Genomic DNA, 13,444 nt, shown 5'->3' on the forward strand with positions numbered 1-13,444 from the left:
ACTGAGATGCCTGAAGTCCACACAACTCCAAAAACAAAAATCAAACCACTCCACAAACCACTCCATGAAAACGCACACTCCAAAAAAAATAAAGAATAAAAGGCCCTTTCCCCAAGCCTCAGTGCCGCAGGGGCTGAGGACACAGCCCAGCCCCAAGGGCTGCTGAGGCCTCTCCCGCCATCCTCCGGCCCCGGGCTGGGGTCTTTTACCTTCGCAGAAGCTGCTGACTGGCGGAGAGTGCCCGATGAATAACCACAGAGAAACTACAACAGGAACCACAGTGCACGGCGAGATGGGGTGGGGGGCAAGGAGAACGTGGCGGGTCAGAAAACAGAGGGCAAAATCCACCAGGGAGAGAAGACAACCCTCAGGGCAGTGGTCTGGGCTTCTGGGAGGCTGGGGGCAACACAGGCAGCAGGGCAGGCACTGAGGGGGCAGCGGCTCTGCCCTCCCCTTGAGCCCCTCCACGCACTCTCCAGGAAGCCATGGGATAGGAGGAAAATATGAAATAAAAAGGCATACAATCCTGCAGGAAACAAGTCCACCCGGTGAGAAGGTGGTGGAGCTGGGATTTGAATCTGGCTTGAGCCCACTACCGAGTCCAGGCTAACACTCTAGGGACAAAGGAAATGTCGAGGGTGGGAAATTCTCCACCCCCGCCCCCGCCAATATGGGGTCCAGGGCTGGTGCAAATATGCCGTTTGTGCCCATTTCTCTGAACAGCCACCCGCATCCGCGTCCTCAAGGCTGGACGTCCCCTCTTTGCCGGCGCTCCCTGTTCGCTGCTGGAGGTCGGGGCAGGGGAGGGGCCCCCCATGGAAAACCGAGTCCTGATCAGGCTCTGCTCTGCAGCATCTCACGTGATCCTCCTCTGGGCCTTGCACCCCACCCACTCCCCCTCATTAGTACAAGAGGACCCGATAGGAGGATCTTGGAGGCCCTCCAGCCCCTCCCGGAACCACAGCAAAGCACCGCCCCTGCTCTATGGCCAGAGGAGCTCAGCTGAAGCCACTAGACAAGGGGGCACCTAGATACCGGCCTGGCTTCTGGGGGCCCTTCCTGCCCAATGAAAACCACACCCCGACATTACCATGGCGACGTCAGCCTGGAAGATCTGCTTGATGAACTTGTTCCTGGAGGAGTGGACCAGCTGGATGATGTCTCCATGCAGGGTGTCCCGGTTCTTCTCCAGGAAGCCTGGGCAGCGGCAAAGAGCAGTCACACCTCGCCAGCTCCGGCAGCCTCCCCCTGAGAAGACTCACCCCTTCCCCGAAGCCACAACGCCTGGTCCAGGAAGACCCTCAAAATCCACCTAGTTCAACCACATCCACTTTACAGTTGGGGACTCGGGCCTGTAGAGGACAGTAGCTTGCCCAAGGTCATGGAGAAAGTGAGGGGCAGAGCCAGCCCTGGAACTCGTCTCCCCAGCCTCACAGCCCACCTCTTCCCGGCCTGGCCAAAGAGGAGGGCAGGAAGTCTCAGGCCCCGGGAGGGAGCGGGGCACCTTGCCAACTCAACCACCACAACACCTGAAATGCCAGCTTCAGTCTTTTGGAGGAAGGTGAGACAGGCTGGGACCTGGGACCCTCTACCGGAGTGCTCGCACCTGGACAAACGTCTCCACCAGCAACAAAAGACAAAGAAACTTAGGGACTAAAAATAACTACACGCATGTGCGGTGCCAGCAATTGTGAACAATAAGACACAAAAACGCCACAAACCGACTGCCATTCCTGAGCTGCTGGGAGCAAAAGCAGAGAACTGCCCATGACCCCTGCACACAGCACCACTAAGAGGGTGAGCTGACCACCTAAGCCCCTCCTCCAGCCCGACCCACCAATCCGCCACCGCCCTCACCTCATTTAAGGAACCAGCCCGCCCCCGCTCAGGGAGTGAGCAAAGGCACCTGTTTCTTGTTCTCACTCCCTCGTGCTAAAGCAGCCCGAGCCCCTGTAAAGCTTGCCTGAATTTCTCGTCTGGCTTCTTACCAATTTCTGTTGATTAAAGAGTCCAAGGACCCAAGTTCAGTAACAAAGGTGTCAAAAGCCCTTGTTAAGTGTGTGCCCTGGGAGAGAATACAAGTTCATCTGGTACCAGGTAATAGTAAAGGAATGCATTTAAGAGACCTTGTGTTTGGATAGTGCCTTCACAGCTGGAATGCTCACAGCTCCCCCTGTATATGCAGGACAGGTGGAGATTATCTTCCCCACCCCCACGAGGGAAGAAATTGATGTTCAGAGAAGCTAAGCAAATTGTCTAACGGCACATAGCAAGCCACGGGCAGAGTTAAGACCCGAGCACAGGAGACCTGGCACCAGCCCAGGGAGGCTCCCCTGTACCACACAGACTCCACAGAAGGCTACCATTACCAGGGACTGAGGACTTAGGAACTGGTTAATGGGGGGCCTTGCTAGCGTGGAGATGAAGATGAGGAGCCCAAGGGCTGGGGATGCCTGAGGAGGAGGAACCCTGCAGAGAAGCAGCACCCTTTCCCCCAGGACTCAGGCTGCCCTGGCTGGCAGATGGCACAGAGACCCAGTGCGGAGCTGCCCACCTGGCATCTGGGGAGGGGTGAGCTGCAGGTGGCACTCAGTACTGGAAGGGGGGCTCTGAAGTTGGGATGGAATTGTAGGGTCCTAATTAAAGCTCTATGACAGACTCACTACGGGACCCTAGGGAGGTCCCCTTCTGGGCCTCAGCTTCCTTGTCTGTTGAATGAGCATGATGCACCCATAAGCTCTAGCTTCTTTTTGGATCACCTAGCACCACACATGTCATAAATAAAATTTACTGAATTGAAACAGTGCTCTGTCAACAGAAAATGCTGACACAATGGTTTAAAGTAGCTCAAAACTGATTAGTGACCTTAGGCAAGTCATTTCCCTCTCGGGGCCTCAGTTTCCAAATCCATAAAAGTAGATGAGCCTTATGTTCCCTCCAGGTCTAATAATATTCTATAATTTTATAACTGAGTAGAGTTTGCTCAATTTTCATTTTCGTCTCCTCAGCCACATCATGAAGCCTAGTACGTAATAGATGCTCAGTGAACGTTGGTTGGACTGAACTGAAAAAAAAACCCTCTCTTACTCCAAACAACAGATCCACTTGTTTGCCCAACACTCCTTCAAACTTAACATTGGCTTTCTTCTTTCTAACAGGTGGGGCGGATCTCACACTCGATAATTTAATGAGGGCTGAGCAGCCTTCTGATTCCATAATTGCTGCATGGCTTGCTCTCTGCCTTCTGGACCAACTCAACAAGGAAGTATGAAAGCAGTGGCTCTTTGCTTGTTCGTTTGGAATTTCACTGGCTTTGGCTGTGGGTGGGACCCTTTGGGACTGAAGGCGGGAGGGCAGACACATCCCACAGCTGAAGCCCATTCAAGGCCAGCTCTTGGCACCAGGGTGTGAGGAGTGCAGTTGGCAAGGGCAGTCTGCCCGCTTTTGACAGACCCTGTAAGAATTCCAAGTGGGGAAAACTTGACTGTTTTCTGACCTTCTTCCTCACTTCTAGCTTTAAAATGAGCCCAATTATATCTCCCAGGAGAAAAGAAGATACATCTCCTTCAAAGACCAAACTTGGTCTTGTTGCTCAAAGAGTTTTGGTGAGTAACTGGGCTAGTTCTAGGCCTGGCTTTGCGGCCAATAGGCTGTGTGATCTAAAAAAACGTTAACTGCCCCTTCTGAGACTCAGTTTCCCCATATGTGCAAAAGAGCATTGAGCCCACCCGAAGAATTGAAAGCAGGGACTCAAAAAGATACGTATACACCCATGTTCATGGCAGCACTATCCACAACAGGCAAAAGGTAGAAACAACCAAAATGTCCACCAACAGATGAATGGATAAATAAAATGTGGTGTATATACACACACACACACACACACACACACACACACACACACACAATGGAATATTATTCAGTCATAAAAAAGAAAGAAAATTCTGACACATGCTGCAACATGGATGAACCTTGAGGGCATTATGCTAAGTGAAATAAGCCAGACACAAAAGGTCAGATATTGTATGTTTCCACTTATATGAGGTACTTAGAATAGTCAGATACATAGAGACAGAAAGTAGAATAGTGGTTATCAGGGACTAGCGGGTGGGGGGAGGATGGAGAGTTATTGTTTAGCGGGTACAGAGCTTCTATTTGGGGTGATGATGAATAGGCTCTGGAGAGTGGTGATGGTTGTACAATATTGTGAATATACTTAATGCCACTGAACTGTAGACTTAAAAATTGTTAAAATGGTAAATTTTATATTACATATATTTTACCACAATTTTTTTTAAATCCCTAAAAAAAAACACTGAGCCCAATGCTTCCTAACATCCCTTCCCTCTTTGTATTCCAGGGCCCTGGTCTCTGTCCTGGGCTGGAGAAGGGGAAGGAAGGGAGGGGACACAAGCAAAGAGAGACAGTCAGCCCCAGAGGGCCCACCTGTACCTTGACTCTCATAGTAAACAACGCCTGCAAAGTGGATGATCCCAAACTGGGTCTCGTGGTTGTTCTTGGGGGGAACGTAGTTCGAGTTGAGCTTGTGCTGGGAGTTCAGTTTATGCAACATGGTGGTGTCTGTGCCCTGTGGGAACAAAGGAGCAGCTGTCAAGCCCACCCTCTCCTCCCTGTCGTCCCACTCTCCACCAGGCCCTACTGCCTTTCCTGCCCCCTGTCTTTTCACTCCCTCTTCTGTCTTTCCCAACAGCTTCCCTCCCTTTACTTATGCCCCACACAGGAGCTCTCTGGGCCTCCATTTCCCCATCTGTTAAGTGGGTGAATTGAAATTACACAACCTTGAAAGTACATTCCAGCTTAGAAAATCTATTTCCCATGATTAAAATCATGAGAGCAGCCCCTCCCCCACTCTAAGACATATTCCGCGTCTGGAGCACCTATTCTGCACCAGCTGCATGCTTAGATCTTCATAGTTTGGTCCAGGACCCACTGGACCGTAGGTAATTCCCAAATGTCAGATGAGAGCACTTGAACCGGCCCCAAAGCTGCTCTGAGAGGCGCGTGTCATTAGTCCCATTCCACAGATGAGGAAAGCGGAGGCTCAGAGTGTGGAGGGGACGTGTCTGCCCCGCTCCGCTGCAGGCCCACCTTGGGGAACTTGCTCTCCTCATCGATGAGGGAAATGATGTTCATGGGCTTGTTAGCGATCATGTCCAGGGCGTCCTGGTTGTCTGTGAACTCGATGTGCAGCCAGTCGATGCTCTCCAGGTCATACTCCTCCTGTTCCAGCTTGAACACGTGCCGCACGAAGAACTGCTGCAGGTGCTCATTGGCGAAGTTGATGCACAGCTGCTCGAAGCTGCAGGGAGGGGTGCAGGGCACAGGTGGCAGCAGGAGGCAGGGGGATGTTCAGGCCCTGCCTTGCTGCTCAGGGGCCGGCCCCAGCTTGGTGTGCAGTGTGCCCCTGGGACTTCCAATCTCTGAGGTGAACCAGCATTGCAAGTCCAACCCCCTCCATTACCGAAGAGGACACGGAGGCCCAGAGAGGGCACAGCACTTGCCCAAGGTCACTCAGTGAGTCGGAAGGAGAGTTAAGGCTGGAGCCCTCTTCCCTGCATGACCAGGCCCTGGGAGAGAGCTGGTAGATGGGCACCACACCCCTGGCAGAGCACCTGGGAGAGGAAGAGCCAAGGCACTGGGGAGGGGCCTCAAAGAGAGACCCAAAGCGTCAGCAGACGTGGGAAGGGGGCTCGTGAGATTTGGCAAGAAGGGCCTTGACAGTGACATCTCTGAGCCACCAACTCAGTGCTCTCCCAGGTAACAGACACTTCATGTGTTCAGTGTGGGTGTTTTGGTGGTGTGGAGGGCTTTGAGACATCTGAACATTACAGGAATTGAAGTGACTTGCCTGGGGTCACACAGCTAAAAAGTGGGGCAGGGCTGGCTGCCTCCAGTTCCAGTGTCCACCTGGGCCTGCTCCATCCATCTGCCCCTCACACAGCCCCCAAGTGGGACACCAGCGATGGCCAACACCCCATCTCAAGCTGGGCTCAGGCCCGGCCTCACCTGCTTTGAGGCACCTTGGAGCTTGGACGCTGGACTGATGGGCAGCGGGGACTAGAGTGTCTGTGATGGTGTGAGAGCCTTTGCTCCACCACCCCAGCTGGCCTCAGCTGACCCAGGGACTGGAGGGGACAGGGAAGAAGGGGAAAGGGCCCCACAGGGTGTCTGGAGTCAAATTTTCCAACAGCCTGGCAGAGTGTGCTTGGAGCCAGCTAAATGTAGTTTAAAGGGAGACATTTGACACTTAAGCCCATGTTGTATAAGAAAATTCCCACAGGACACAGCCCATGTGGTACCTGTTCACAGCAAAGTTCTCGAACCCAAAGATGTCCAGGAGGCCAATGGACCGCCGAGAGTTCGTCACTTCCTGGGAGGGAGGCTTGTAAATTGCTGCGTTGATCTTGTCCACAATCCACACAAAGAGCCGCCCGTAGATCCCCTGAGGGGAGAGGCAGCCACATAAGCCACGGGGAGCAGCCACAGCCTCCCAGGAGGACCGGCCAGGCTCCTGGGCCTCCGTGGCCTCACTCCAGCCCCTTCCTGCTGCACGAAACCCCCAAGCTTTTATTCCAGCTTCTCCCTCTCCCTGGAGCACCCTCTCCTGCCAGAACAATTCCTGCCTGTTTTTCAAAGCTCTGTGGAGATATCAGCTCCACCAAGAAACTTCTCCTGACCTCACGCAGTTTGGGCTCCCATCTCTCCAACCACCTCTGTCTCCCCTTCAGCTCTGATTATCACGAGGGTCCCAGAGCCCAGCACAGGGCCTGGCACAGCGGAGGGGCTCAGTGGATGACAAAATGGCAGGACTGGGGGGCCTCTCCACCCGACCCAGCCCCTCTTCAGCGGTCTTTGTTGGAGAGATCAGAGAGGGTATCCCTGGGCTGGGAATAGCACAGCAGACTGAGTGACCAAAGATTATGATTCAGCATGAAGCAGGCCAGGTGTGGAGGGCCTCAGGGCACCAGAGCTGTTGGGGCCCCTGAAGAGCACAGCTCCCAGCCCCTTGTGGGAAAGACGAATGAGGCTCCGGGGAAGGCAGACTCTTGCCCAGGCCCCAGAGAGAGCCAGTGGCTGGAGCCGGACCCAAGGGCAGACCGGGGTCAAGGCCCAGACGTCCTTCCAGCTCTGTGGACTCCTCGGCTCCTGTCCGTCAACAACCCCACCTCCCGTGGGGCGGGGAGAGCCGGCAGCCACTCCACCTTGACGAAGGCATCCCTCACGTCCAGCGCCTGCTCCCTGCTGAGCGGGGTGGACACCGTCTCCCCGCGGGTGATGAGGGTGCGGCTGGTCAGGCAGTTCATCAGGTCTGGGGGGTTCACCTAGTGGGGCAACATCCAGGCACCCCTCAGCCACCCGCCAGCCTGCCCCTCCCTCCATCACACCTAGAGCCCCTCCCACTTTCCACCAGGCCTGACCCAGACTCTGCCCTCCACGGCCATATCCTCCCCAGTCATCAAACCCACCCAAGGGCCGCTGAGAAGGAACTGCTCTCTCCTCAACAGCCCACTCCCATCCCCCCAGCATGTCCCCTGTCCCTCCGGCACTGGCTTTGACTCTGGCTTTATTTATACCAGTTTTCCAACTCGAGGCAGAGCCTAGTAAATCTTTACTACAAGACTGACTGACCCTCTCAGGGCCCCCCCATACTCCACACCCTCCCCAGGGGCAGCCGCGCTAGGTCTCCACTCCTCCTCCGGGACCCGTGCCCAACACAGATCCTGCACACAACCGGTTCTCGACGTCGAACTTCTAGAACTCTCCAAGCAGAGGGCCCCAGCTCCCTGAGCCTGAAGTCAAAACTGCTCCTCTGGGAGAAAGAGAAGCAGCCGAGGGGACAGAAAGCTCTCACTGACCTCGAGCAGAGACGCGGCTGTGGCCAGGGACGGGGAGAAGAGGACCTCGCAGGCATCCAGGTTTTCAAACGTACGGTCTGTCAGCAGCACCAGGGCACAGCGTCAGGCAAGAGGGGGTGGGCGTGGGGGGAAAGGGACAGTCTAGGAGGACGAGGCGGCTCTGCCCACTCTCAGGGGGACTGCCCTGCCCACAGAGGGCATCAGCACCATGACTAAATGCTTTTCTGGGTTAATATCAGTTTGACAAATGTTGTCACCATGAGCCACGGGCACCAGGAGGGTAGGGAGCAGGTATGCCCAGCATCTGGCTCCATGCCTGACATCCAAGTAGCAGACACTGGCAGTCATGGCCCCCTCTCCCATGACCCCCACTCCAGACCCCCAGAGCAATCAGGGGCTCCTGAGACAGGCTTGGTGAACTTGTCTGGCTCTGTGCCTGATACCATCTGCCCTTCGCCAAATGTGCCATGCTCTCTCAGGCCTCAGGACCTTTGCACAGGCTCTTCCTTCTGCCTTGTGCATACTTTCTCCATGTCTCTTAGTCTTTCAAGACTCACTAGACTGTGAGCTCCTTAGAGCTGGGATCATTCATTCACACTGAGCAAACGTTCCCAGAGCTCTTACTCTGTCCTGGGACCATGCTGGGCACCAGGGCAAGAGCAGAGTGGACTTGGTGCCTGTCTCAGAGGACCACCTCCCAACCTGGCACATTGCTGGAGTGTCAGATGAGTGAACGTGTTCCCTTTTCTAGCCTGCCTTCTTTTCTGAAGATGGCTGTTCAGTCACTCACCTTCATACTGCAGGTTGCCCAGGTGCAGGATGGCGGCCAGGAGCTTTGAGATCTCCCAGTTCTCCGTGTCAGTGAACATGAGCACCTTCATGGCCGAGCGGATGTTGGCATACTCCTGGCTGTCCTCGCGGCCCTCACAGGTTATGCAGTTACCCTGGTGGGAGGGGGTGGGAGAGTGGGGTGCAGAAGGGTGTCAGGGAGGCCACAGGTACCCACAGAGAGGCAGTGCCTGGGCTGAAGGGCCCTCTCTGCCTGGCCAGGCCAGCCTGGGTTTCTGAGCACTGACTTCACCTATGACTCCTCCAGAAAGTCTAGAAAGCTCCTGGCTGGCCTTCTCAAGAATACATTTCCCACATCTGGGGAGCGTGGATGCCCCTTCTTCCCATGGGTGAGAGGAGCCAGGTCGCTGATGCCATGCCTGCCCCCGTCACCCTGCCTGGCAGCCACAGCACCAAGGCCTTACCTTACCCCTCTCCCCCCATGGACATCCACCCTCAGGAACTGGAACCCCTCACAAGGTGCAGCCTGGGGTAGAAGGTGGGAGGTGGTAACTACAGACAGGCAGGGCATCACCTGGGGTCTGCCCCATTGGGTGTGCCTATGAGACCCGTGTTTGCATGTGTGTGTGTATGTGTGTGTATCCAAGTGTGCCAGCCAGCTAACGGAAGTGTCCAGAAAGGCCTGCCACACCTACAATACACAGACACAGACACAGACACAGACACAGACACACACACACACACACACACACACACACACACACACACACCGTGGTTGTCCCACATCCCTCAGGTGCCATAGCCCACACTTGTGTCCACGTGGCTGGCCCACCTCAGGTCCAGACAACCAGGCATGGGCTCCCCCCAAGGCTAGGGAAGCTGGTGCCCCCCAATCCAGCCTGCTGTGTGCATGGCCCACCACTGGCGCTGAGTGGCAGCAATGGCCTCAGGCCCACTTTTCCTTTATGGCCAGACAGCAACAAGAGGCTGGCACCAGGACCCTGCAACCAGAAAGCCCCTGAGGCTGAAGCCACAGCAGGCTGTACCCCACAATCCCGGGGGCCCTGGCAGAGGTCCCACTCTCCACGTCCTCAAAGAATAACGTATCACCTCACATGTGTGCAGACAGGGCCGGGTGTGTGTACACGTGGGCATGTGCGTGTCTACGCATCCCTGGGTCTGGGATGTCTACACAGTTAGGAATGTGTGTGTCTGTTGTGATAATCCATCTAGATGTGTGTACAAGCAGGTGTGTGCCCACGTGGGGAACAGGCCTTATGGTGGGCTGGGGCCAGTCAGAGGATGGAAGAAAGCCCACAAAGAAGTCCCTACCCACCAGGTCTGGAGCTGGGAAGGGGCTGGGACGGTGTCCCCCTCCCCGGGTGCCCCACCTGGGCCTCACCATGGCCAAGTAATTATAGTCCGTGGCCTGGCCCAGGCCCAGCTTCCTCTTCTGCTCCTCACTCATGCCCTCCAGCATGCAGTAGAACACGTGGTAATTCCTTTCATCGGGGGCCTAAAAATGGGAGCACAAGGTGTTGGGGGATGGGAGGGCAGGAGGAGGCCATCAGGAACCAGACAGTCAAGCAGACTGTAAACAGTTTACTATGTTAACAAGTGCCTTTCATGAAAAAGTCCCCGTGGGTGGGTTTCCTGCTGGGATTTCAGGCACTGAGGCAAGCAAGCAGCAACACGGGGACAAGCAAGGCTCTGCAGATGGTGTGCACCCCACACCCCCCTGAGGCTGGGGCTCCTGCGCAGGCTCAGCTCTGCCCAGGGGCTCAGGCCCACCTGGCGACAGACACGTGACTTCTCCAGCAGGTACTGCTCGATCCTGGCGCCCTCGATGGCGCCCCGCTTGTTGAAGTGGATGTCAATGTACTTCCCGAAGCGGCTTGAGTTGTCGTTGCGAATGGTCTTGGCATTCCCAAATGCTGCAGGGTGGGCAGACGTTCATGGGTCACGGTCAGTGTCAATCGCCCCCCAGCCCCCCAGCCCCGCCCTGAGAGCCCGGCCCTACCTTCCAGGATGGGGGTGGCTTCCAGCACCTGCTGCTCGATCCACGAGTGCTGCCCACTGATGGCCGCCAGGAACTGCAGGATCAGCTTTGTGCTCTCCGTCTTCCCTGCCCCAGACTCCCCACTGCAGAGGAGACCCAGGCAGAGGCAAGACCTGTTACTGCCCTAAACTGCGGCCCCCCCCTCCAACCAGCTTCCTATCTGTAAAATGGGCTGACGCTAAGGACCTTCCAGGCCTGGGGAAGGCGAAAGGAGCTCAGTGCCCTGCCACAGCTAAAGGTTACTTTCTTTCCCCTTCATTCAGACACACACACTCTTCCATCCACACTGCCACACAGCATGGCATGAACTAGATGCTCGATCAATGCTTTGTCATTTTACCCTCTGCCCAAGAGAGAACAGGAGCCTGAGGTTGCAACTGACCGTAATTTAACAGGAGCCAGCAGTAAACAAGGTTGGTCTCAAAAGTTAACATGAGCTTTGGTAGCATTAATAGAGGTATAAGGCCTGGGAAAGGGGAGGTGATTCTCTATATTATGAGGCATTAGCGGGAGCACAGAGCAGGAGTTCTAGGGGCCAAGCCTGGAGCTCCATGCTGGTCCTGGGCCGCCCACCTGATGATGCAGCACTGGTCACGGCTGTTGCGCTTCATGTTGAAGTAGCAGTTGTCAGCAATGGCAAAGATATGTGGGGGCATCTCCCCAATCTTCTTGTTGGTGTACTGGCGGATGTGTTCTGGCGAGTAGATAGAGAGCAGCTGGTAGGGGTTCACAGCCACCAGGATGGAGCCCGTGTAGGTCTGTGGGCAACAAGGAACAGGGAGCTCACCCCTTCCCATGTGGGAGGTTCTGACTCTACAAAGCTCTCAGGCTCTGCCCTGCTCCGTCCCTCTGGAAGGGACAGCACTGGCTTTGGAGTCACATGGATCTGGGGTCAGAATCCTACCTCCCTATGAGCTGGGGGTGGGGCCTTCAGATTAGCATTGAGTCAGGCTCACAGTAGGTGCTCAGAGACATTTGATGAAAGGAGGGAGGAAGTGGGGAGGGAGGGAAGGCGGGTCTCAAAGCCTCAATTTACTTATCTTTATCCGTAAGATGGGCATAATATAACTGTTTATGAAGATTAAAGAAGATGGTGGACTTTAAAATTTATAGCACACTGTAGGTAATCCTCAAATGCTGCCTGCCACCTTTGCCTCCAAACCCTGCATCCCAAACTTTCAGAGTAAAATTCACAAACGGGACCTTTCCAGAGTGGAGGAGTTGGGTTGGTGAGGGGGGAGTGGAATGAAGCCATAAAGAGCTAAAGGGGCTGGGTGGGCCCCAGTCTCTGCAGCACTGGCCCTATGCTCTGGGGGACAGAGCGCCTCCAGCCATCCTGGGCAGTGGGGACACACGGGCCAGACACACCTCAGAGAGCCTTCTGGGGGCTTTCTCTCCTCGGGCTCCTCTGTTAGGGCACCTATGTGCAAAATTTCCTGCTATGGGCCCGGGCCCTGCCACACAGGGGACAACAAGGCCTGGCCCTCCTGCCGCCAGGACACAGGGAGGCCCTCAGGGGTTACTTCTCCTTCCCTCCCCACCTCTCCCCACTCCAGCTCAAAAAGGTCAGGCCCAGCTTATAATTGGTGATGGATCTATTGACATCTGGGCCCGGAAGAGTTGAAGAAAGATGTGACTGTGCAGGGGAGGCGACAGCCCTGCCCATCCCCTCCCACCCAGGGCCCAGTGCATCATACCAGAGCCCCAGTCACGCCCCAGCAGCCTCAGCCCAAGGTGGCCGTGCAGGGAAGGCGCTGCTGCCAGCACTGCATGCCAGGGCAAGTGCCCAGCCCGGGGGCAGGTGTGGCCATGCAAAGCTGCCCTGGGCTGAGCGCCCCAGACCCAGGTTTCTCTCCTGCCAGACATTGCCCTTTTGGGCCCCAGTGGACTCTCCTCTCCCCCTGGCTCTTCCTACCAGCTAGACTCTGGTAACCAGGTAGGAGAGACAGCCACAAGGAACATCCCTTTGGCAGATCACTTCACTTCTCTAAGCCTCAGTTTGCTCATCTGTAAAAGGGAGAGGGTTAACACCCACCTCCCAGGGCTGTCGTAGAGACCAAAGGGCACAACCTCTGGCAGGTGTTTGGTACAGAATCGGCTGTCCACAAGTGCTCCCTTCCTTTCTTCTGAATACTTCCTTAACAAAGCGATGCTCAACGACCTGGCCCATGATCAGCATGTGGCCTCCGGCCAGCTAGGCTCCCGCTGTCATTCAAGAACCCTTCCCTGAGGCATGTGCGGGGGCTGACAGCCACACGCTGGGTGGCAGGGAGGGAGAGCCTGGGGCCCTGGCAGCTCGCACCAGGCACAGGGATTCCTTGAGATTGGGGGGAAGGGGGGGCGGGGCAGTGGAGGGCCCGTCAGTGGGGATCAAGCACAGAGGCATAAAAGGACAGGACATTTGGGAAGATTGCTGGGAAAAGGTCACCCTGGCAGCTGGGGAGAATGAATAGCAGCTACAGACACAGGAGGCAGAGACACTATTTCAGACCCAATGAACCGATCGACAGGGGGAGTCAGAGCCAGACCGAGGTGGCCCTGAGGACAGACCAAGCACAGGGCAAAGGGAGCGCTGAGATGCCACAAGAAGCATTCCAGGGGCTGGGCCTGGACCCTCTTCTCCCCCTCACAGCTCCCAATGCCCTCTCTACTCTGCCCACAGCCCAGAGGGCCCTCCTGAGCACTAGACCCCTCAGCGCCCTCCCCCACTTGATGTCCA

General features: G+C 55.8%; 1 protein-coding gene across 7 annotated transcripts in view; it reads right to left on the reverse strand.

Moving 5' to 3' along the window:
* MYO7A (myosin VIIA) overlaps positions 1-13,444 on the reverse strand; it is a 107,554-nt gene that overhangs the window by 68,092 nt on the left and 26,018 nt on the right. For all 7 annotated transcript variants that reach the window (XM_082410309.1, XM_082410306.1, XM_082410308.1 and 4 more), the window contains 11 exons: positions 11,299-11,483; positions 10,687-10,808; positions 10,458-10,600; positions 10,069-10,182; positions 8,668-8,821; positions 7,878-7,954; positions 7,224-7,343; positions 6,321-6,463; positions 5,110-5,320; positions 4,453-4,588; positions 1,091-1,197 (listed from right to left, as the gene is read on the reverse strand). In XM_082410309.1, the coding sequence (XP_082266435.1) occupies positions 1,091-1,197; positions 4,453-4,588; positions 5,110-5,320; positions 6,321-6,463; positions 7,224-7,343; positions 7,878-7,954; positions 8,668-8,821; positions 10,069-10,182; positions 10,458-10,600; positions 10,687-10,808; positions 11,299-11,483 (1,512 nt within the window). The remainder of the gene's footprint in view (positions 1-1,090; positions 1,198-4,452; positions 4,589-5,109; positions 5,321-6,320; positions 6,464-7,223; positions 7,344-7,877; positions 7,955-8,667; positions 8,822-10,068; positions 10,183-10,457; positions 10,601-10,686; positions 10,809-11,298; positions 11,484-13,444) is intronic.

This window comes from Balaenoptera physalus (assembly GCF_965194825.1).
Source record: "Balaenoptera physalus genome assembly, chromosome: 10".
In the NCBI taxonomy this organism is placed as follows: Eukaryota; Metazoa; Chordata; class Mammalia; order Artiodactyla; family Balaenopteridae; genus Balaenoptera; species Balaenoptera physalus.